At 36.8% G+C, this 23,193-nt stretch overlaps 6 protein-coding genes across 12 annotated transcripts; 2 read left to right on the plus strand and 4 right to left on the minus strand.

Moving 5' to 3' along the window:
• Positions 1–882: 882 nt before the first annotated feature.
• LOC105685983 (zinc finger C4H2 domain-containing protein) lies at positions 883–3,232 on the minus strand. 4 transcript variants are annotated; one of them, XM_012400504.3, is made up of 5 exons: positions 2,986–3,232; positions 2,235–2,406; positions 1,958–2,139; positions 1,482–1,694; positions 883–1,048 (listed from the first exon to the last, which is right to left on the minus strand). In XM_012400504.3, exons 1-5 carry the CDS (start codon positions 3,042–3,044, stop codon positions 919–921), a joined length of 756 nt encoding a protein of 251 aa, XP_012255927.1. In that variant the 5' UTR covers positions 3,045–3,232; the 3' UTR covers positions 883–918. The 4 variants fall into 4 exon arrangements, with proteins under 4 accessions (XP_012255927.1, XP_012255924.1, XP_012255926.1 ...); XM_012400501.3 differs by having other exon boundaries at positions 1,482–1,709; positions 2,986–3,200; XM_012400503.3 differs by having other exon boundaries at positions 1,491–1,709; positions 2,986–3,197.
• Positions 3,233–3,360: 128 nt separating this feature from the next.
• On the plus strand, positions 3,361–5,875 carry LOC105685978 (8-oxo-dGDP phosphatase NUDT18). Its single transcript, XM_025746055.2, has 4 exons — positions 3,361–3,949; positions 4,234–4,777; positions 4,865–4,970; positions 5,055–5,875. The coding sequence occupies exons 1-4, from the start codon at positions 3,841–3,843 to the stop codon at positions 5,292–5,294; spliced, it is 999 nt and encodes a 332-aa protein (XP_025601840.1). The 5' UTR covers positions 3,361–3,840; the 3' UTR covers positions 5,295–5,875.
• A 104-nt stretch (positions 5,876–5,979) lies between these two features.
• On the minus strand, positions 5,980–8,854 carry LOC105685976 (transmembrane protein 39A). 3 transcript variants are annotated; one of them, XM_012400488.3, is made up of 8 exons: positions 8,479–8,854; positions 8,048–8,406; positions 7,712–7,851; positions 7,546–7,644; positions 7,362–7,471; positions 6,922–7,192; positions 6,587–6,794; positions 5,980–6,356 (listed from the first exon to the last, which is right to left on the minus strand). In XM_012400488.3, exons 2-8 carry the CDS (start codon positions 8,366–8,368, stop codon positions 6,102–6,104), a joined length of 1,404 nt encoding a protein of 467 aa, XP_012255911.2. In that variant the 5' UTR covers positions 8,369–8,406; positions 8,479–8,854; the 3' UTR covers positions 5,980–6,101. The 3 variants fall into 3 exon arrangements, with proteins under 3 accessions (XP_012255911.2, XP_012255910.2, XP_012255913.2); XM_012400487.3 differs by having other exon boundaries at positions 8,048–8,849; XM_012400490.3 differs by having other exon boundaries at positions 6,922–7,174; positions 8,048–8,844.
• A 299-nt stretch (positions 8,855–9,153) lies between these two features.
• Positions 9,154–14,158, minus strand: LOC105686092 (tetraspanin-7-like). Its single transcript, XM_012400701.3, has 5 exons — positions 13,764–14,158; positions 12,578–12,766; positions 12,330–12,500; positions 12,114–12,245; positions 9,154–11,908 (listed from the first exon to the last, which is right to left on the minus strand). Exons 1-5 carry the CDS (start codon positions 13,839–13,841, stop codon positions 11,753–11,755), a joined length of 726 nt encoding a protein of 241 aa, XP_012256124.2. The 5' UTR covers positions 13,842–14,158; the 3' UTR covers positions 9,154–11,752.
• Positions 14,159–14,304: 146 nt separating this feature from the next.
• On the minus strand, positions 14,305–16,454 carry LOC105686091. The gene is made up of 2 exons (XM_012400700.4): positions 15,272–16,454; positions 14,305–14,584 (listed from the first exon to the last, which is right to left on the minus strand). Exons 1-2 carry the CDS (start codon positions 16,337–16,339, stop codon positions 14,573–14,575), a joined length of 1,080 nt encoding a protein of 359 aa, XP_012256123.2. The 5' UTR covers positions 16,340–16,454; the 3' UTR covers positions 14,305–14,572.
• Positions 16,455–16,705: 251 nt separating this feature from the next.
• Positions 16,706–18,550, plus strand: LOC105686002 (callisulfakinin). 2 transcript variants are annotated; one of them, XM_048648754.1, is made up of 3 exons: positions 16,706–16,894; positions 17,059–17,582; positions 18,215–18,550. In XM_048648754.1, exons 2-3 carry the CDS (start codon positions 17,434–17,436, stop codon positions 18,366–18,368), a joined length of 303 nt encoding a protein of 100 aa, XP_048504711.1. In that variant the 5' UTR covers positions 16,706–16,894; positions 17,059–17,433; the 3' UTR covers positions 18,369–18,550. The 2 variants fall into 2 exon arrangements, with proteins under 2 accessions (XP_048504711.1, XP_012255947.2); XM_012400524.2 differs by lacking the exon at positions 16,706–16,894 and having other exon boundaries at positions 16,917–17,582.
• The last annotated feature ends 4,643 nt before the right edge of the window (positions 18,551–23,193 follow it).

A 23,193-nucleotide genomic window follows, 5' to 3' on the forward strand; every position in this document is an offset into this window, starting at 1 on the left:
TTGTAGAACTTTTGAGATTTTCCTCGCAACAATATGGCAATATTTAATTCATTGCTGTTTCAATAATGTTCCTGGCTCCGGAAAAGGCAAAATTTTATAGTTTGTTTTTAAACTCTTTTCGACCTAACATGAAAGTTTGAAAATTTTCGAAATTACTGTAAATCGATCGTCTTGATTGACTGGCCTAACTTGTGTAAATATTGATGCATATGAAATAATCAAGCTTATAGTAAGTGAATCTACTGAATACTTTTGTATTCATAAGCTCGTTATTATTAGATGAACGTTTAAAATCCAGTCAATGGTTCTTTGTGATTTCAGAAAATCGTCAACAAAATGATATAGTACATTATACAACAAGGGAATAAAGCTGCGGTTTATTCTCGCGGACGATTGTACTGCCAGAAAAAAATTCCTGAGGGCGAGTTTAGTGCCCTTGCTAGTATTCACTCGAGGGAATTTTCGGGAGGGCAGTAAGTCCGAGGGAATGATTAGCTTTATTCCTGCGTTGCATACATGTAGGACTTCATTTTCAACTCAACTGTAAAGACCACTTTTCGTCCCGCTAATTTACTTTTTGTTCCGCAAATCTACTTTTCTACGTAAAATGCGGGAGAAAATTATAGTAGGGAATCAGATTCAAGTTTAGTCCCGCTTTTCAGGTCAAAAAAGTTGTCTTTACGGTTGAGTCGGCAATAAAAGTACTTTTCGTGCCGCTAATTCACTTTTAGTCCCGCAAATTTACTTTTCTTCGTAAAGTGCGGGAGCAAATTATAGTAGGAAATCAGATTCAAGTTTAGTCCCGCCTTTCAGGTCAAAAAAGTTGTCTTTACGGTTGAGTCGGGAGTAAACATTTTTCCGAGTCGGTGCACATCAGCTGTACTCACATAATTACCGAGTAACACTTGAATATGCAGATTAGTCTTTTTTCTTTGGCTTCTTGGGGTTACGCGATCGTGATTTAGCCTTACATAGAGGACATATTGGTGCATTCCGATGAATTTGTTGATGGCATGAAAGACACGATTTCATTGGTGGAGGTTGTTGCCTGAAAAATGTTAACAAATTCAGAGTGAAGTATACGAAATACAAAATAGGGCAGTATTATAGTTTAAATATTTTATTCGAATAATGTTGCCAATAACATTTGTTAGATAAAAATAGACTAAAAACTATCTAAATAGTTTATATTTGATTGGTTTTCATTGATTATCTAATTCATTGTTTTATAGAAAACAATAAGCGAAGTAATGAATAATTATTCAGCAAGTCCGTTGGTAATCGTTTAATGATAGTGATAGTCACTTGTATTTTACAGTAGAACAATTAATAAATGTTATTTTATTTTAGTACATCACAGCACTAAGCCATATAAGCACTCATTTGCTGAAACTAGATCCATTTTATGAAGCAGCTTAGGTATAATATTGCCCCATTCTGTATAAAAGTATTGGAGATATAATGCGAAAGTGAAGATATACCAGTGGTACCTGAATGTTGGAGCTGGCGGCCCAGGGGCTGGTGGCAAAGGTCTGGGCTCAGGTTTACTGGGGCCTTGGAGTGGCTGTGGAGCTAAAAAGGGAGTCGGACCCCCTGGATGGCCCGGGTGAGAATGTAAGCCCAACGGGGGCATCAGATCTTCACCCCTCACCTCTACCCGCCACTCAGCTTTTTGCATCGGGCGATCAAAATAACTACGAGCAAACCGTCTACACAATTCAGAAACATTAGGACACAGTAGTCAAGAATATAATGGTAACAGTTAAAATTATCGATCAGTATTTTCCGTGATTCATTGTTAAATTGGCAGAAAAGGTTTCCCAAATTACCTATATATTTCTTTTCAATTTTTGAGCATTACGAAATTTCGAATTGTTATTATTAATGATGGAAAAAACCTACCAATTCAAGCAATTATGATTACAAATATCAATTGAAGCATCAAGTATTCACTTACTCTGGTGAAATGAGATCTGATTCTGTCTCGTAGAGTTCAGGCAATCGTTCTAGACCTAGATATTCTCTCCGCATTCTGTCAATGTCATGTTTCAATGGTTGATAGTCATTGTTGTGGATCAACTTTGCTGTTTCCCTAGCTCTGTTGCGAGCCTCTTCTGCTTGTTTTATAACTGTTTCCATCTACCAGAATTAGTTCATTTGAATTAGTGATATTGTCATCAAGTTTTAAAATCATTAGTATTACTAATCAACGAATATAGTGGATATAATTTTACCGCATGGATGTCTGCATGTATTTGGCGTAGCTCTTCAACATGTGCCATTTTTTCTTGCATAAGAAGCTCCATTTCTTGTTTGTATTCTGTTAAGCATTTCTCTTCTTGTTCAGTTTGCTCTACCTCTTGTATAATCCTTTGCTTCATTTTTTCAAGTTGTAATGTCTTTGACCTATGGATCACCGCGTAATTATTATGTGTACTAATTTCTCAAAATACCCACTACATTTGGAGACATTATCTATTCAAATCACTAAGTATACCCCGTCAGGTGATTCCTTAAGGACTTTAAAATAATTTTCCAATAACCATCTAATATGCAGTGTGAACAAACTCATCACGATGAAAGTGGCAAGATATGAAGATATTGATTTCTCTCAAAACCTGGGACTCCCTCCCCTAGGTATAACAGCTTTTCAGATAATTATTTTCAGGTAGGAAGGATATTTTTTTACAGGGACTGCATACAAATTGATTTGGTTGCTATTGTACACATGAATATTGATTCGCATGAATAGAATTAAGTGTATTATCGGTTTGATATAAAGTATATTAAAAGAGAAAAGATAGGAATAGAAAAAAGGGAGAAGAATAGAATAACATACTTTTTAGTAAGATGTTATGATAAATTTGTTTCCAAACAAGTGGCTTTAATTCACCCTTCTGCCAAGCATCCATTTCCGACAATCTGATCTGGGAGATAAGCGCGAGAAGATAGTGAATCATATATTTCATGAAATATCATACAAACCTAATATCCTTGAGGGCTTCCAGTTTTGCAAAAATCACCGTGCTATCCGGTGACGACATTTTGGACGTTTATTGTATTAGTTTCACTATGTTATCACATAAATCCTTACAAAATACCGAGAAGCATCCCTCTGTTTATTGCCAATAAATGGATCCCTTCCCTTTACGCTTTTTTCAGAGCACGGGAAGTTTGGTAAATTATGGAAATTTACCGGGAATGTTGCTTCTTCTTTCTACTCTTTCTAATTGGTACCGAAATATTCATATAGAGGCGCCACGTTACAAACCCTCATGCACTCATCTGATAAAAATATCTCATCTTCGATCAAAAGAAGGAAATAGAGAAAATTCGGGTATCATTCATCTACTGTTACATCGTTGTGTGTAGTTCGGTTAAATTAAATCCAAGGGGATGAGTTACATATGACATAATAAAAACGAATTCGACGGTGAACTGTACCGATTCACGCATACACGAGGTAAGGAAAGATGATCTCTGAAATGAGATTGCTCTTTTCTGATGGTTATGGGGAATGCAGTATGTGAAAACATTGACTAAAGATCCTTTAGGAAAATTATGAAAATACAGTAGCCGGAAAAGCGTTGATTGGCTGACGGCACGTCACGGTCATCAAGTCTACTTGTTGGGTCGTCGTCTGGAATGCAGTAGGAGACTTGAGAACAGGCGAACGAACGCACCTAGAATATTTTTGACGTGTATGGGAAAAGTTGAATTGGTGGGGAACGTATGTGAACACGTAAGGGACTGGCAAGTGGCAACGTATATGCGGACGACAGTTATGAATCGTTCGCTTTAATTGCGAACGGAAGTATTAGGAAGCATAGCTGTAATAAAATGCCAGATACTATAGAGTGCAAGATTAGGCTAGTGCTAAGTGGTCGAAGTTTAAATGACAGTGACGATTTATGTGACTTTTCACTTGCTGAACAAAATGAAGCAATAGGTAAGTGCGGAAAGAATTCATTAAAGATGAATGACTAGAATTCTAGTAAATGCATGTGTGGCATTTGCGGTCATTGACCTCATTCGAAAATACATGAGATTTTGTGTATACAGTTTGTTTACTGTCAAACATGTCGCTCTAAATAACTTTCAACTTTTATCCTATCACTTCTGGATCAAGTTCGAAAATCCAAAGCTCCACGAATTGTCAACACCTCAGTGATTCGGACAATTTATTATTTTAATACTTTTAAAATTTAGCTTAGTGTTGCAATTTATTTTCAGAAGCCAAAGGAATTCAGCCTACAGCTACTTCTGACTATGTTCCGATTTGTCAGAAGACTGTAACATATGTAGTGGCAGCTGTGTTGATTAATGACAATGATGAAGTATTGATGATGCAAGAGGCAAAAGCTGCTTGTGCTGGAAAATGGTATCTTCCTGCTGGGAGGGTGGAACCAGGCGAGGAATTGACCGATGCTCTGAGAAGAGAAGTCTTAGAAGAGACTGGAATAATCGTGGAGCCAAAATCTTTAGTAATGGTTGAATGTGCAACTGGGTCTTGGTTTCGGTTTGTCATGACGGGAAATGTGATCGGTGGCAATCTGAAAACTCCGGAACAAGCTGATGAAGAGTCGCTGCAAGCATGTTGGATTCAGAATGTTGAGGATTTATCCCTTAGAGCCATTGATATTATACCATTGATACGAAGAGTCAGAGAATACAAGCAAGGCCTGAACCCTCCGTGGCATTCAGAATTGCTCCCTGTACCCACTCCTCATCATAAACTTTATTTAAGATTGATTGTCTGCATAAAGAAGAAAGCAACGTAATAGTCACAATTAGACATGACATATTCAAACTTCATTCGATTTTGTATGAGTTAACACCCGTTTTATTTCTTTTCTATTTATAGCAATAGAATGCACGTTCTGCTATCAGAGAGAACTGAATATCATTTACCTATTTGTGAGATAAATCCGAGACGAAATCTTCATTCCACGCTACATAAATTCATGGTGGTAAGTTCTTTAATAAAGACTGTTAGTAAATTATCAATTGACTTAGTTACTAATCACAAATATTCATACTAATTCAATTTTCAGGAAATTTTTGGTGCTGATGTAGCTCAACATAGACCACATGGCTTGCTATCTGTAGAATACGCCGGAGGGCATGGAGAGGATGGTCTATGTTTGACAATGCTGGTTGCTTTTCGACCTCCTTTAGAGGAGGTCCCTATTATTGGAAAGTTTGTGTGGCATGAACTCTCTCAATCTCTCGGTGATGCTCTAGTGTCTGTTACTCCAAGGAACATGACAATACCCCTCAAGGTAGTACGTTAAATTTAGAAGATGAACTGAAAATTTTTTGAGACAATGGAATCTGGAATAGCTAATATTATCAAGGTAGCTATAATGATATGTGCGATCTGTTATGAAGAAATTTAAGTGGGAATTATTACGATTTCGAATCAAAATAATCAATGTTTTTTCATGTTGGACTGGTTTTGCTAAAAAATTTCTAGTTTATACAAATTATAATGACCCAAAGTGCGGTTCAATTTTGCTATGACTTCTGTTCAATGGTATTCAGTACTTGCTTTGAGGAAGAATAAAAGTGTACCCGCACTTGTTGAATTTATTATAAAAGTTATACAGAATCTAACGTATGTATTTAACCAACGGCATTAATCCCAATTCCGAGTGACATTGTTTTATTTGTGCAATGTTTGATAGCATAATCGGATCAGGTGGTTGTATTATAATGACATTCCATGTCAAATTTGGCTAGGTATTTTTAACAATGATTATTTATAATAACTTTATGCTTACCATTTCCAAATAATTTGTTACTTTTACTTTGTTATCGTTGCTACTTTTTATGATTGAAATTTGTATGATAAATTTATTTCAAAGTTGGAAAACTTTAATTTATTTTCTACATTGTGAACCATATATCTTTTATTTAATTTCAGATAAATTCCTATCAATTGTTAGAATAAGGGTCAAGTATGATAGACAATGTACATATTTTCTAGAAAACAATTTATTATTTATGACGTACACTTCATAAGATTTTTTAAAGAAATAGAAATAATTTATTCTCAGTATCAAAAAATCACATAAGGAACTTAATTAAGTAGTAACAGTCTATTGAGCAACATTGCTAATGGCAGCTTGAGTTTTTTCCTGGACTATTTGTTCAGCTCTGTAAACCTTCCAGCAAACTAGATAGTCCCTAGCCAATTTGAACAAAGTATAATAATTTGTGACCAACAATAGCGTCATCGATAGAATTTGATACCATTCAATGGTACGCAAAAGAACCAGCAATTGTATAACAACCAGTGCTAATTGGAGTCCGAGTAAAGAACAAATCAGCATTGTTGGATTACTGAACAGGGCCTGCAAACAAATTGATTACTATTATCAATGACTATAATGGATCCACTGGGTCTACTTGATTTTCCTCGACATAAGTTTCAAAGCAGGGTTTTTTAAAATCAATACATGGTAAAATAATAGTTCTTAAGCTTGAAAAATTAACTTTTAGAATATTGATCAAATACCAGTAGCTTGTCTTCTTAGTGGGACTATAAAATTAAATTATAAAAACCTATTTATATATCACGCACATGAAACCTGTAATGACTGGAGTTTCCAGGCTCAGCAGCGGTGCACAAGCCTTCTGATCGGTACAGCTCTTTGTTGTGTTTTACAAGGGAACCATGTGGCCATAAAACCGAATCATTCCATAATTGAGTTGGTATATGATTATTCCGACCTTCAACTTTAGTCCATCTTCCAAGATGAAGGGCAGCTCTATGTAGCACATCACAATATCTGCATGACAGAAATGCTTCATAAATATTAAGTTTGATCATGGAGATTAAATTGACCCAGTGAAATCAAATTTTTCCCTTTCTATAGATGAAACACGGTATTTCATCAGATGAGCTAATTAACTCACCTCACAGGATACGCCTGAGCAAAGTGTGCACTGAGTCTACCGAGCCAAAACAGTACAATATGCTGAACGACCCAGGAGACATTGAAATGTAGATGAGGAGGAACAAATATGATTGGAGCAATACCACAGACATAGGCAGTCCCAGAAGATGCAAATAGAGCTCTTTTTAGACGCCTGTTGAAGTCGGATCTCAAACTCAAGACTTCTGCTCTAATGGTAGGTGCGCTCAGGGAACAATTATGCAATGGCTTATCTGCGCAATCATCAAGGCCTATGCTAATAATAAGTTTTCATATAATGTAATGTACATGTACCTCTAACTATCCTCTAATTGCAAGATTGAGTTTGTTAGTGATACTTTGCGGACAAGATTCAAATTCGTGATGGATACATACATTACTCAGTACAATCAGGTTTAATTATTATATGTGGAATATTACCAAGCAGGTACTTTGTTTTGCGATCCTCCTTGATGTATAGAGGAGTGGTAGAGATGTCAAAGAATGGCCCTATGCTCACACCAAACATCAGAAAGTATACCGATATACTCCTAGAATTGATTCGAGATATATTATCGAGATTTTCCAGTAGTGAGCCATAAACATATGCCAAAATGATACTAACGGGTAGCAGAGGTAGAACACCTTCATTGGATTATGATTTTCACTCATGTGGTAGAGACACCAACAAAGAACCCCTAGGATAACAAATAGCAGAAATATCCTAGGAACATAAGATTGATATTTTAGGTAAATGTTCAGAATTGGGTGGGCATATATCATTGTTCTACCTCATTATTCGCTGGGCTATGGGCAGCCAACGTACTGGCGCAACACTGTCGACCAGCCTTCGCAGCAACGCATAAACTAGGCGACGTACTAACATTGTGCCAATGAAACCTAGTAGATACGGGTCTATCAGATAGAAATTCTGCAATGAATGTATATCGGCATCATATTTACTTTTAAATTATGATCAGTGATCAAAAAAATTGAAAAAAGGCTCCAAGATCATAATTCTAATTAGATAGAATAAAATAAGCCTTGAGTAAGGTGTTTACAAATACAGGTGAATCTATTATATTCAATTTCTATCAATTCTAGAGCTAGTCTCCTTTTGTCCTTACCATGGTATATTCATTGTATGATTGTGGCAGCCACCACACCGTTCTGTATAAATTAAGTAATTGTAGTCCAACAGCAACTGTTGATATACCCAAGGATAGAGCTTCAAACGATAGCTGTCCATCAATAGGAACAACAGGTATAGGTACATGCTTAGGTGCAAGCGGTCTTCCAATCCAGGTTTCTCCCAGCTTTTTTTCATCAAGTCCAACAAAGCTGTTTGGGTTTCCGATTCCGCCATGGGTTGTAAGACTAGAATTGTTAACTTGAGGCCGACTGCTATTGTTGGAACGTCCTCCAGGGTTACGCCTTCCACCAGGCATATTACTTGACCAAGAACCGACTAGCTAGCCAAGCCCATCTACTTACAGCAATTAACAAGCCATCAAGGTATGTAGAAAAAAAAAAACAATCTCTACATCCAATTTGAGACCTTGAAATGATATTAGGAGGTTAGGCAAAAAGCCCTTATACTTTTGGTGAGTGAGAGAAGAAAAATGGAATTTTTCCAAATTTGAATCACTGTGTTTCACAAACTGCACACGTTACGGCTGCACCAATTCTGTTATCAAAGCACAATCGATCAACTGTGGTACTTTTTTATCTCATCAGAGACACAGAAATCAACGAATCGAAGAATTATGAAATCTGCCACAAGCACTTGCAAAGGTGAGACCAAGTGAGCTACTGCAGACCACAAACGCCACGAGCTTATGATTGGTTCACCTCTTTGGTTCAGCCATATTTGGACGATTATTTTGTAGATTTGAATTTGCACCGCCAATTTTTACATAGTCTAAATTAGGGATGTGAAATAATTTATAAACTAAAATGCCGAGAATACTTCCCTTACAATCAGTATAAAAGATGAGACAACTTGGAAAGATTCGAAAAAGCTAATGTTATCGTTATTTTTCACTTTCCTATTGGCAAATTTCTCTAAATATAAAAGCTTTTTACTTGAAAGCTAAATGCTAAGTTTGGATCGTCCAATCACATTTCCTACCAGACATGATTTAGTGATTTATACCATCGTAAAGTTTGTCCGCCGATCGTCTTGACTGCTGTAATTTAACTGAGATTTTTCGGTGTATTTCATAAATTCCTGTTCCTGATATTCATGCATTTTATTTGTGATAAATAAATCATTGGGTTATACAGATAAGTATGTAGGTAGATATTACGTATATAAATGGATAAATAAATAAATACCAATAATGGGTTTCTCCTCGTTAGCCATATATAACGTTAATTAGAATCTTATCATTTTAATTATATTTTTTCGTGATAAGAGCTAATTAACTTATCAGTGATATTGACAATGAGTTACATCTGTACAGATTTTCCTTTCTTTGCAAACCTTGGTCCAGACAATAACCAGCCATGTATGTAATTTTGTACGCTCCTATTCGCTGCCCTTTTACTCGTGTTTCTTAACTTCTGTCGAATTTTAAGAGCAGAATTATATAATTTCACATATCACACACAGGAGAAACACACGCACAGACATTGGAGAGCATATAGCCTGCTTAGTATGTTAGATAGGTATATGATATTGGGTATACTATGTGTATATAGGTATATTCTTATAACAGAGTGGATAGAATTTTTTCGTCTAACCGGAGAATGCCTATGTTAGCAAAACTAGGGTTCAGTGATTGAAAAAGAAATGGGGGTAAAAGTTTCAAGAAAAAGGTCTCATTTTAGAAAACTAAGAGTGTTTAATAATTTTTGATTAATGATAAGTTGGCAGGGAATAATTAATTTGACGAAAAAAAATTCGATCCACCTCATGTAGTTTGATTTAATCATATCCGTGCATATAAGTGTATACGTTAACACACATGTACAAAATATTCAAAATCGGATTAATTAATGTTGGAAACGAATACGATGAAGAGAAAATCGCATTCATAAATTTCGAAAGGATTGAAATTGGCTAATATACTAGATACGTTATATGTATAGGAATATCATTTTGATTAAAATGTTAGATACGTCTACGGATAAACACGCTTACACATTTTTTATAAGAATGTCCTCTATATAAATATTGGAAGAAAAATGCATAATTATGTATATAGAAGCACGTCAAACTCGAATCGCCTTTGTATGCTTAGCTTCGAGAAAATCCTTGAGAAAATATATTACCCGTATAAGGGTCAGTCACCAGAGGTGTCTGAATAGGCGGAGACTAATCGACGTCATGGCTCTCCCTTATAGTCGATGAGCAGCGAGAAAATTCACAGAAGAAAATAGCAGCACGATAGACCGGCTATCGTATTTGTTGTCACGCTCGCATGACGACGTTTAGTCTCCGTTTATTAGGACACCTCTGATAACTCTCCCTGTACATAAGTTAAAAAATATAGAAGATATAGAAGATAAATTTTTTTATTTAAATTAATATGCCCAATCTGATGTATAGTATATATCAATACCTGATCGATACGCACATGAGTTTAATTGGAAATTTTTCAAACTTCGCAATAGCACTGAGACCCCCGAGAATTGTCTGGTGACGTTAAATTTGTAGATTTATGGAGGGGGAAGAGGACAAATCATAAGAAATTGAATTTGAAGAAGAAAACCAGGCCAAATTATCAAACCTTCTGATATTTGATGTTCAATTTCAATCTAGAAAAGTCTAGAAAAATTCATCATGAAGGTGAAATTAAAAAAATTGGCAACTTCACTGAAACTGGACGAAAAGTAATGATTGAATCTCAATTTCGCACAATGTAATACCGTATAATAAATCATATCTATGATAATACAATATTGCAATTATGCTTTGCTTCGTTTTACCGTAGGTATAGGTATATTTACAGCGTTTGAAAACTGCCCAGACTTTTCATGAGGGACTTTGCAGCTCACTATCGTGTGCGTGATACACGGTGATAAAACTCAAAGATTTAAAAAGGTACTTTATAGTGACTGGTCGATTCCAATTCAGCCATTACACAGTTGATAATCGCGATGTACGAGTACAATAACGCATAGTTGAATTACTTGAATGGCTGGACACTGGATTGAAAATTCTTCATGGGCTAAACAGCCGTTCTTGGCCGCTAATAACTTACGTAAGTACATACATAAATATGTACGTATTATAATATTAAATATTTCTCTCAAATATAATCAATGAATACTTGAATACCCATGGAATTGACTAACTGCGTTAATACAGTAATATACATTACACAGAGATAGTATATAGGTATAAGTATGTTAGCACGTAAATCTCTGTAAAGATGTAGTGGAGAAATTAAATAAATCAAAAAATTCGAATTCGGATCAGAATAATATTAACGATTGTACATACGATAATTGGCGAATATGTATATAATTGAACGAGTTTGATTCACTTGGAAGTTATAAATATAATTTAGTAACAATATTAAATTCTGTATCTATTTTTAATCGCACCATATTCATAAGCCGTTCTTCGACCTTACATTGGGTATTTTCCAAGCTGAAATAAAGACCCAACTTTGGGCAGAAGGTTGGAAATTAAAAAAATAAATTTATTTGTCGGTTCAAATAGCTAGTATACCTTGCGTACAGATCGTGGCCGCAGGGAATCAAGAATAATATAATCCTGGTTTATTGATTTCCCTTTTCATCTTTTTTTTCCATATTATTTTCATATCTTTAATTATTTATTTTTTTGCGTATAGTACTTCGCGACGCACACGCTATATTGTTTAAGCAACTTGCTCGTATTTGGCCTTGTTAATATTGCTGGCGAGGCAACATGCGAGAAATACTCCAACCAAGGGGAAGAAAGCAACACCCACAGCACTTCCGGCTACTAAACCAATGTTGCTATTTATGAAGTCCACCACTCGGTTATAACAACCCTGAAATCAAAGTTTATCTTGATTAACTTATTGCCAAACGTTAAAAAAAAATCCAACTACACGCAGCATAGATTTAAGATATGACTCGAGGACCTTGAACCTTGAACTAATCAAGGGCGGTCAAAATCGCGATTCGATATGAAAACAAGTTTTAAATTTCATTGGCTTAATTATGATAGATATGGTCATATTCTCGTTTTTGCACCTGATTATAAATGTCTTCTGGGTTCGAAGTGTCGCATTGTTCTTCGGAGAATATACAGCATGATTGGGGAACCGTATGCGGTGGAGCAAGGGAAAGCCAGTCGGTGTAAGCGCGGTTTCCGCAACAATGCAGCTGTAGAAATAATTAATAACAGATTGAGATGCATTTCTTCCTTTTTTCTTCTTGCCTTTTTTTGATTACGCAGATATTGCTTACGTTAGACTGCATAGTATCGATATCTGCACTTTTGGAATGATCTTTCCCATAAATCGCAAGACTTTCGTTTAAGCCTTGATCAAAGCCCTCTGTCAACGCGTTGCGATACGCGTAAACGGAAGCACCAGCTCCAAGTTCCAATAGGACCACTACTGCTAAGAAAGCTCCATACTATAACGCGAGACGGTGATTTTTCAAGTATTGATAATCAATATTCATATATTTATGAATTAACGTATGAAACACACCAGGTACAACAGCGCCGGATGACCACGTGCGGTGCAGCAACAGGCCAGGACGGAAGCCAAAGTAACGAGGATTCCAAGGGACGCCAAGGCCAAGGGTGCTGCTCCGGTACCTTCGACGCTCATATCCACGTATTCTTTTAGTTGGATGCGCATCCAAATCCCGACGCACAGCATCAGGACACCAGTGCACTGTAGCACCATATATCATCTGACTCACGCGTGCGAATTTTCATCAACGGATATTGGAAGAAACAAACATTATTTGTCCAAAAGAGAAGAATTAACCGACGCAATCGTGGATCAATGTAGTTCCAGACTCCAATGATGAATTCTGCGTTCGGTCGTTCCTGAATTGAGTATCTCATAGATACAACTATCTTACAATAAAAATTCACGTTGTCCCAATTGAAAACACTTCGTCTAATTTGAAAGAATGATTTTTTACACGCAATAAAATTTAGCATCTAAGCAATGATGAATTATCAATTTTAATGAACATTCATACACCTGATGTATGACGGTAGGCGTGGTTCGCAGAAATTTTAATGGTTTTGAGTAGCGGATGGACGTTTTTTGAATCGACCATCGTCAACAATACTAGCTTCGTTCTTATCTACCAGCAGTGAATATATTTATCTATGCTACCACTTAATAATGCAGCGAGAATTTCGACCAAATTTACCTAAAAAATAAGTAATCTTTCTTTCGTCACTCTGCACAGTAATGAAGACATTTGACTTATAGTATATTAGCACACTAAAATGCGATAGATAGTTTATAGAGTTTTGATGTATTGTAAGAATGTTTTGAGTAACATTATAAAATATTGCTGCTTTTACTAGAATATAAACTGATTACAGCGTATCGAACATATAATACGTTTCATATCTGTACAAGCCTTTTCCGGCGTCAGATAAAACCACTGTGAATGTCGCATAAATGACCTCCTGCAAACCCGAAACATTACCTGCGTGTAATAAAATAAAACGTGTTTTCATGAAGTGACTAAATATGTGTATAACTGTTGCAAAAATGGTCCAACCCATGTTGCTATATGCATGAGTATGGTGTATGGTGCGAAGCAACGCAACAGTTGGGCGGTTTCCTGTTTTACGTTATCTATAGAAAAAATTGCGCGTACCGGATTGTTGATTGAATTTATAATTTATATATTTATCATACCCACCCCAAACGCAATGTTGAAGAGTATCAATAGCGTCTTCATGCAGGCCATCGCGGCGACGGTTTGTAGATGTTTTCCCATGTTTGCAGACTCCAGATTTCCGCTCTATTTCAACAGGATGACGGTGAAAAGGTGTCGACGATACTACAACCTGGACCTTTGGCGCCGATCGATCCTGGGAACCAGCCCGGTGGTACTCTGCTATATTTCTTCCGAGTGTCGCGCTAGCTTCGTAACTAAAAGCGCATGCGTTGCTAATTAATATTGCGTAAAAATTTGCCAAATTATACGCAAAAAGCTTTGAAAATCATCGTTCCCGTATACCTACATTGATAATAGATGATATTCGTTAATTATGTCCTCTCTAGATATTTCTACACTCCCAACATCTGTCATGATTTATTTTATCCCTCAAGCGTAACTATAGAAAGCCATAGATTCAAAAGTTTTTACGAATTTTTGAAAGTGACGGAGATCAGGATATTGAAAGAAAAGTTGTCAGAGTCTGGTATATGAATACATGAACTGTTATATTAATGATCGATTTTGAAAATTCATTCCCATTTTTATTCGGACATGTTCAGTACTAATAGAATCTGGTATCATTTTGAGTTACAATAAGGGAAATAGCAGAAGAGAGTTTGTAGATTTCTTTCATCTTTAAACTTGACGAAAAGCTGTGCACAAAATAATTAGACAGTGGTCAATAATAGAATCATTTTACTGGAACGCGACGTGTTGCATGAATGGATCAACCGAGCGTCATCGAAAGTTCATCGTCGCCATTGCTGTGACTCCCACTGGACTGACCATCAGATTGAACCCTGTTGGGAAAAAAGTCTTCATTTGCATCATTGCTGTTCTTCTGTCCAGTCATTCCGAATAGCAAAAACCTCGTTATAATCCGTCGTTTGCTCCAAAACTTAATATACTTATTGTTAGTCAGAAATCAATGACCACATAGAACCGCCATAAATTCTATCCTTCCAGTCTCTAAGTTCAAAGTCTTCGGTCTTTGTTCAAAAACGTTTACTTTTCTTTAATGAAAGTTTTAATTTGATACACACATATTTGATCACTTGCAATTATCAAATATGTGAGAGAAAATGTATGTTAAATGTTATAATAGCGTAAAGTATATCCTCTCGTATAAGTATAAGTACCTACTTCTGTACATTTTGGTCTGGGTTTCAGAATTCACAAGCTAAGATTAGAAGAATTTTTCAATGCATCAAAGTTTGCATTTGGCATATTTTATAACGCCTATCTCTCGCGATCCCTTGTACTAAGGTTTAGGGATATGATATCGAAGTAAAAACTTGCAGAAACTATTAGCGATCAACATGTTAAACCTATCATTGTTTTTTGACGGAATGACGATGTGGTGAACAAACCGGATCTACATTTTTCTTATAATTAAGAAGAACTCCCGGCCAAATAACGTTATTATCTCCAACGATAGTTGGCTGGGATACTTTTCGCGGAGATTGCCTGGTTCTCCGATTACTAACCAATCTTTTGCTTCCTGCCTGCAGTTTCCTCAGCGATAACAAATGATGATCCAATTTTCTCTCCGTCGTGGTCCCGTCAAAGTTATCAAGAATGGTAAAAGTTCCACAGTTCGTTTGGTTGATACTTTTATCGCAGAAATTCCGTTTGTTATCGTTGTTGTTATTATTGACAATATTATTTTCATTGTTATCACGATTAGCCTCGTCTTTTAGATGGTTTTTTTCATCGAAAGTATGATTGCTGTAGATTTCTTTTTCAACGGAGTCAAGAATATTTTCGTTTGTTTTCAAATTAAGTTGCGTTAAATCGACGATAGGCCATACTTGCGTAGTGCGAGATGATTTCAATTTTTGTTTATCGTTAAGATCCTGCAAATGCAGCAAATCCGTTCCTCCAAATCCTGAGGACTCTTCTACACCTTCGGCTTCTGCATCCTGCCGCAGAAATTCGTATACATCGGTATCCAATTCGTTGTCGTCATTTTCATCATCTTCGTCATCGTATCGATGGCATTCAATTTCTGCTATCGTCTTCTCTGGACCTCTGAACTCTAACGGTTCTTCGTGGTCGCTCGTATCAGGTGATTCTGAACTATTCGCAGCAGGGCTTTCCGAGCGACGTAAAGAGCACTTACGATTTCTATCACTCCCACGGATGTCACCGATTGTTTTGAAGTATATGCTGTGATCGTATCTGTACGTTTCCAAACACGGACTGTCCAGTTTATTGTTTGACTGATAGTTAAACGTTCCACAGCAGTTGATTCGCGCTTCTTCAGGTCTGGATTTCCTACGCCGTGATCGTTGCAAATTATGAAATCGAGGATTCCAGGAATCGCATTCATCCACCACCAGCTTATTCGCTGATATGTTCCATCCGGGTTCGACTGGTTCTTCCGTCATCGTCAAACGCCCTCGGGAATATCTTTGGGATCTGAGGCGGTTGTATCCTCGAGCGAAAGCCGCCCATCGTTCGATTCTTTGGAAAACGTACTCGGTCTCCTCGGTCCACCAATTTGATAATCCTCGGTGCATGGTTGGCACCGTATCCTCAGCAACTGCAGCCATTGATATTATTCTTTTTCTATTGGTTTTTAGTTTCCTGCACAAACGCCTAGTGTCGATTAGACAGAGGGATGAACACGTACGACTATTGCTCGTGGACTGTGCGAGCCCACGAGTAGCGCTTCAATATTTATTCGATCCCTGAAGCACTGCAAAGACAGAAGCCATTCAGAATTGCTAAGGACTGCTGGTTGTAATCCCTGACCACTGACCTTGGGGCCTTACATCACCGTCCTCCCTTGTAACAGCGCGGTCAGTTTTTATATGCCCAACCGTCACATGCATATATGAGTTATTCTGCAGCTTCTAATATAAATCAAAATTGACTTCCTCACGAACTTCTAAGGCATCTGTTAAAAAATGTAGCTTTGTGCGGACCAAGTTGATGGAGAATAAACAGAGTGGTTCCCGACTTGTCAGAATTAAGGCTTGGCTTAAGATTATTACCCAAATAAAAGGCGTACGTAGCAAAATATATTTTTGTTCTGCACTCACCGAGTAAATTATCTTCATGTGAGCGGAGGCGGCTCTTCCAAGCTTTGAGAAAATCTCCTGCAGGTTGGTATAGGGGATGAAAGGTTGGTTGAGATCGTCTTGTGGAATGATAAGTATAAAGAAAATGAAAAATATTGTATGCCGAACGAGGCCAACTTCGGTGGTTTAATTCGTTTACCCCACCTGCCAATCATAAAGCACATTGAAATGTTATTGAATTCCCGTAGCGGGGGAAGAAAGAAGAAAATTGTTTATCACTCGCGAATTAAAATTCACAAGAGGCTTTCCTTCAGTAAGGGAAAGAGTATATATAGTAGGGTTGAAAGATGTAAGGTAGCGCATTCGTCCCAAAACTTCCAGCCGATTGCAACACCTCAGGAAGATCAACGTGAGCGCAATTGCAGTTTATCGTGTATAAATAAGCACGCCAACAAATTTTTTTTTACATTTCGAATCTCTGACTGGAGGATACCGGAACTCCAAAGTCCAGAAGGTTTTGAGATACGACGATATCACTCGGCGGTTTACTTCAATCGGAAGAACCCGCACACTGATTAACCAACGGCAACTTTTTATCCGACTCTTTTCACAATCGTCGCTGAATGAAAACTGCCGTAATGTCAGCAAAGTTTTTGATCATCTTGATTATGGTCATGTTCGGCTGGTTGTTGAATGATCACCAGTGTCAGGCTGCTCGCGAATCGACTTCTAACGCAAACCGAAGATTTTATGGGCATCCATTGTTTCCTGGGTAACTAAGTAATTCCAAACTAATACTCACTTTGCATTTGATTATTTTTCATCTTCGTTTATGTTGGATCCAAATGAAAGAAAAGAATAAATAAATCAGATTAATGCACTGCTGTATAGTGCTATAGAAGAATCGTTTCTAATTGCAAATCTTTATTTTTCAGTTAAATTAATAAAAATTCACTTTAGAAAACAAAAATTCTACTGTGTGAATCTAATTGATCATTTTGTTCGAAAAAATTTACTCGAATCATTAAAAAGTAGAATGCAGTTTCGGAACGACGCGGGTTCTAATTTTTTTGATAACAGAACTCAGGATTTATTTTCATCGTTTCTGAATCGAACAAGTCAGGATAAATGTTTTTAAGCCTCTACAAATGGTCTAAAAACTTCGGATCCATTATACATCCACTGGCAGGGTTCAAGCTGATAAATGAGGTTTCAGCCTGGTAAATTCACACTCCGATATCTACAAAATATAATAGTGTTTTCAAATTTCAATTCTTTTCAAAACCCGTACTTCTTTTCTATCGTAATTGATAAAGTTAACGTTGGAGGTAATCATAAACACAACCCAGAGGATGATGAACGATCATTTCCACAATTGAAATTTAAACTTCTCTTTTTTCTCAGCCGATATCCAGTCGTTGACATTCTTGGAGAAGACGAAGAGATCACGGAGCTCAATAAACGGCAATTATCTGACGATTATGGGCACATGAGGTTCGGAAAGCGGGATCAATTTGATGACTATGGCCACATGAGATTTGGCAGAAATCACGATTAAGCTCTGCCTGAATTGAACTTAACGTGATATACGCGAATAATATATTTTTCCCTTGAAATCCTGTTATGTAGACCTCTTTGAGATGAAAAACCTATCATATATTAACGATATTACAAATCATGAATATCTCCGATAAAATGTATCATAATATCTCCCACTCTCAAATAAATAATCACGTTTAAGCACTTTGCAAAGATTTTTTATACAAATCCTAATAGAAAACCTCGCATATACGAATACTATACTAGATCAAAACCAATCACATGGATAATATAATGATTACTCAGCTTAAACATTAGCTTACTGTGCATGCTACTACTCGTTATATACTTCATCATTCGAAGTTGGGTCGCAAGTAACCGATGCCCTGATTTTCTTAAGGGTTTCTCTTATTTTGTTATTATTTTATTTCTTTTCCCAATTCATTTAGTTTGTAATTTTCCTCGGTTTCAGGCCAAAAAATGAAACCTCGTTTAAATCGCTAGTGCTACGATTTCCTATAGTATCTCAAGTTCAGGATTACAAATCCATTATCTTATCGATCAACCTTTGGAAATAATCAACTGAGCACTTTCTCCATCCAAAATAATTGACAAATACTAGAGTACCAAGGATTCTGGCGATAATTTTATCATTTCTGGAGGTAGATCAATTTACAATTAGCTTTGTAATTTCTCGTGGGAGTTCGGCGGTGAAATTTTAAATATCGAAAGTCTCCCTGAAGATGGCCGTACCAATCAGTGAAGTTAGGGATAATCCAAGTCCAAACCTTAGAGCATATATTACATGGAGGGAGCATGGCCTATCTCTACTGTGCCAAAATCTTGTAGCAAGCAAGTAAGACAGAGCGCGATAGATTTCGATCATCCCCATCTCTTTCTGGCATGCTCCGATTGGCTGAAGGCTCGTCCCCTCTCTTTTATGAGAGTATCGTATGATACTCAGGCAGACCCCAGAAATAAGGGGTGCCGATCGAGTTTGTTTACATATTATACGTGCGAACTGATGCGAACCAAAAATATTTGTGTAAAACGCAAATGTTTTTAATTAGTGTCACACAATGCCATATACGTGTCGCGTTCCGAACTGTAAGGCAACTTATGGGACCAGTGAAACATTAGACGTTAGTTTCCATCAGTAAGTACCGCATAGATATACGAAAGTTATTGCATTTTGAGGTTAGAATGATGTAGGAAAGTGTATTTAAACCTTCCTAACATTTTTCAGCTTGTCTGCTGATAATAAATTACTTTTACAGTACATCATTCTCTAGTCTTAATGCTAATAAAACTCTAAACATCTCTACATGCTATCATAGGTTACCAAAGAACAATGAGCGCGGTAAAGAATGGACAGAAACCCTGTGGAAGAAATGTAACGTGGAGCTACGCACATCAGATCGATTGTGCAGTAGACATTTTGATCGCGTTTGCTTCAGTGTGGGCCCGTTTGGAAAACGGAGACTAAAATCTGATGCTGTGCCGACTATATTCGACAATACTTTGTCTGGAGACAAAGTTTCTGAGTAATTATAAAATTGATATATAATCTATGGTAACTTTGTATTTGCACCATTTCATTTTCAGATCAATAGAAGAAGCCATAGAAGTTCCTAATTCGGATTCATCATCAGTTGAAAATCCCAATCAAAGCATTGAGTAAGATTCTTTATTTTCACGTATTATGTTCGAGAGTTGAGTTGAGTTGAGACTCACAACTACAATAGAATATGACTTTTTGTACATGACGAGCAAAGCCAAAAAATTAGCAATATGCTTCGTTATGTTTTCAGGATACCTCCAGAAATAGACTATGGACAATCAACTTCAAATTCTGAATTGAGTAAAGCTTCTGGAGTGACCATTAATGACATTGATGAGTAAGATTTGTTCGGATAACATCAGCACTAATAAGAACATGATTTAACAGTCATAGCTACATTTATACATCATACAAGATTTGTCCATGATGATTTCAGGAAAGCATCAGAGCCGGATGCACATCCTCAAAACAGGAAGAGGAAATATAACAAACGTTACTTCACTGACTGGAACCTGGATGAACTCGAATGTACACCAAAAGTACGCAAAGTACTCGAATTGGGTAGAGAAGAAATTTTATTACAGCGCCGTAAGATTCGTACTCTGCAAACGTACAAATGTAGGATGATGAAGAAAATTAAAACATTGCAAGGCCTTTTAGAACACTTAACTAAACGCAACTCCATATCTAAAGAAACATCGAACTTACTCGAGGTAAATGTTCAGGTCGAAAGTTGAAACGAAAATAATTGTGCTTGAAATTCACTGTACTATTATATCTCTCCAACTAATCTGATGAAAATCAGAGCTTAGAAGTATCAGTGAACGAAAGCTACTTGAAATCAAGAATAATAAATTTGAAAGTGAAACGGTGGAGAATATTATATTCCAATTGAAATTGCAAGTAATGCAAGTTTCTATAATTAGATACAATTTATTTAATTATTTATTCATATTTTTCTAAATTATATTTTACATAAAATGCACCTAGATATTATTTTCAATTTTTTGAACATAGAAGATTTTACACCTATAATTATTCACAATTATTATTTACTTAATATACATCCAAAAATACTAATGTTTCAATGTTACTATTAATCAATTTCGACATAATTATTATTTTTGGTCAAAATTGTATATTGCACTAAATTAATCAATAATTGTTCATACAAATTCTACATTATCGAATTTACTGATGAACATAAATGTACAAATTCAACATGACAGTCGACTATTTCATTTGTGTTAGGTATCTATGCCCCAGTTTGGAAAAGAGATGTTACAACGATTACTTCATCAATCCAAAAAGAAGTTTCCACCCGCATTACGTTGCTTTGCTACAACGCTACAGTTTTATTCCTCGAAGGCTTACAATTATGTCCGCACTGTGTTTTGCAAGAGCTTACCTCACCCTAACACAATACGCAAATGGTACCAAAAAGTCGATGCATCTCCTGGTATTTCCAAAGAAAGCGTCATAGCACTCAAGAACAAGGCTACCGCAGCACAAGAAAATAATCATGTGGTTTTATGTAACATGATAATGGATGAAATCATGATAAAAAAGAAGACTGAATGTGTTGCTGGTAAAATGTGGGGCTACATCGATCTTGGGACAGGATTGGATGATGATTCTTTAGACGAGGCAAACAACGCATTAGTGGTTATGCTAGTGTGCATAAACAGTCATTGGAAAATCCCTTTTGCCTACTTTTTAATATCTACGTTGAGAGGACATGAAAAAGCTAACTTGGTCAATGAGTGTTTGAGAGTTGTTCATGAGACTGGCGTTGTTGTTACCTCATTGACTTTCGATGGTGCTGGATCAAATATGGCTATGTGCAACATTCTGGGAGCACAAACATGGTTATCGGAACGTGATCGTTTTCATTTCCCTCATCCAGTGACTGGAGAACCTATATTTATTCTATTGGACCCATCTCATGCCGTGAAGCTTGTAAGGGGCACTGCTCATGATAGAGACTTGGTCGACGAAAACAATAAATGCATATCTTGGAGCTATATTGGACATTTAGTTGATCTGCAAGAAGAGGAAGGTCTACATGCAGCTACTCGCCTTAGAAGACGACACCTTAACTGGCAGCGCGAGAAAATGAATGTGAAACTGGCTGCGCAAACATTAAGTAGCAGTGTCGGGCATGCCCTGCTGTTTGCGGAAAAAGACTTGAAGTTGCCTAAATTTCAGGGAGCCGAAGCCACTGCAAGATTCTGTTTCATGATTGACAGTGCTTTCGATATTCTAAACTCACGCAATAGATATTGTAAGACACCGTCCAGAGCTGGCATAAGCCCAGACAACATTGTTAGTGTTAGACAGGAGGTACAGAAAATAACTCGGTACATCAAAACGCTAAGAGACTCGGAAGGACTAATAATAGAATCAAACCGGAAAACTGGCTTTATAGGCCTTATTACATCATTATCAAGCGTCATCAAATTATATGACAAGTACATCACATCTAACAATGCACCTATGAAATACTTGCTGACATATAAGCTGTCGCAGGACCATCTCGAGGTGTTTTTTAGTGCAATACGTAGTCGCGGTGGATTCAATAATAATCCTACCTGCTTTCAATTTGTAACAGCATACAAGCGATTGCTAGTTCATGCCGAAGTGAAAGGCTCAGAACGAGCCAACGCTACTGCACTCGACAGCACAACCATCCTGCAAGTCACTAGTACTGCATCAAAAATATCAATGGTTGATGAGCTTTGTTACCAGGAAGAAATTCTGGATACCATTGGAAATGACGACTACCTCGATCCTGCATGGACGAGAGCGAGCACGGAATACATGAACCATATCCTACAATATATTGCTGGATTTGTTGTTAGAACTGTTATCAAAAAATTAAAGTGCTTTATCTGCCCCTTTCTGCTGACATCGGATAATAGTAGTTCTAAGTTACTGAATAGAAAAACCCGGGGCGGTTTGATTACGGCTTCTCCTGATGTTGTGGCCATCTGCTGTTTATCAGAAAATCGATTCCGAGCTATGTATGCACCCCAGAAAAATATTTTCAACAAGCTCAGCACAGTCATTATACGGTCGGTACCGCATCATCTGCTTGAAACAAATCATATTTTCGACCAAAATCCGCTTAGCGATCATAGATTTCAACTCATAAAGCTCATTGTTCAAACGTATTTGCATATACGAATAAATCATGAAGAGAAAGGACGTCAAGAGTCGATAGATCGGATACGTAAAGTGTATTCTCGAATGATTGTACACAGGCATCAGTAAATACAAAATT

The sequence above is a fragment of the Athalia rosae genome, chromosome 1, assembly GCF_917208135.1.
Source record: "Athalia rosae chromosome 1, iyAthRosa1.1, whole genome shotgun sequence".
NCBI lineage: Eukaryota > Metazoa > Arthropoda > Insecta > Hymenoptera > Athaliidae > Athalia > Athalia rosae.

What these genes read in the sequence shown, in the direction of transcription:
- LOC105686091 (XM_012400700.4), bottom strand. Translation starts at nt 16,339, where the DNA reads ATGGCTGCAGTTGCTGAGGATACGGTGCCAACCATGCACCGAGGATTA.
- LOC105686092 (XM_012400701.3), bottom strand. Translation starts at nt 13,841, where the DNA reads ATGGGAAAACATCTACAAACCGTCGCCGCGATGGCCTGCATGAAGACG. An exon ending in TCTTCAACATTGCGTTTGGG is followed by an intron (nt 12,767 to 13,763) that starts GTGGGTATGATA and finishes ATGGTGCTACAG; the next exon opens with TGCACTGGTGTCCTGATGCT. An exon ending in CAGAAGACATTTATAATCAG is followed by an intron (nt 11,909 to 12,113) that starts GTGCAAAAACGA and finishes CTTTGATTTCAG; the next exon opens with GGTTGTTATAACCGAGTGGT.
- LOC105686002 (XM_048648754.1), top strand. Translation starts at nt 17,434, where the DNA reads ATGAAAACTGCCGTAATGTCAGCAAAGTTTTTGATCATCTTGATTATG. An exon ending in GGGCATCCATTGTTTCCTGG is followed by an intron (nt 17,583 to 18,214) that starts GTAACTAAGTAA and finishes CTTTTTTCTCAG; the next exon opens with CCGATATCCAGTCGTTGACA.
- LOC105685976 (XM_012400488.3), bottom strand. Translation starts at nt 8,368, where the DNA reads ATGCCTGGTGGAAGGCGTAACCCTGGAGGACGTTCCAACAATAGCAGT. An exon ending in GTGTTCTACCTCTGCTACCC is followed by an intron (nt 7,472 to 7,545) that starts GTTAGTATCATT and finishes AATCAATTCTAG; the next exon opens with GAGTATATCGGTATACTTTC. An exon ending in CCAGTCATTACAGGTTTCAT is followed by an intron (nt 6,357 to 6,586) that starts GTGCGTGATATA and finishes ATTTGTTTGCAG; the next exon opens with GCCCTGTTCAGTAATCCAAC.
- LOC105685983 (XM_012400501.3), bottom strand. Translation starts at nt 3,044, where the DNA reads ATGTCGTCACCGGATAGCACGGTGATTTTTGCAAAACTGGAAGCCCTC. An exon ending in GAAGCCCTCAAGGATATTAG is followed by an intron (nt 2,407 to 2,985) that starts GTTTGTATGATA and finishes GGTGATCCATAG; the next exon opens with GTCAAAGACATTACAACTTG. An exon ending in CCAACATTCAGGTACCACTG is followed by an intron (nt 1,049 to 1,481) that starts GTATATCTTCAC and finishes AACATTTTTCAG; the next exon opens with GCAACAACCTCCACCAATGA.
- LOC105685978 (XM_025746055.2), top strand. Translation starts at nt 3,841, where the DNA reads ATGCCAGATACTATAGAGTGCAAGATTAGGCTAGTGCTAAGTGGTCGA. An exon ending in TGCATAAAGAAGAAAGCAAC is followed by an intron (nt 4,778 to 4,864) that starts GTAATAGTCACA and finishes TTCTATTTATAG; the next exon opens with CAATAGAATGCACGTTCTGC. An exon ending in CGCTACATAAATTCATGGTG is followed by an intron (nt 4,971 to 5,054) that starts GTAAGTTCTTTA and finishes TTCAATTTTCAG; the next exon opens with GAAATTTTTGGTGCTGATGT.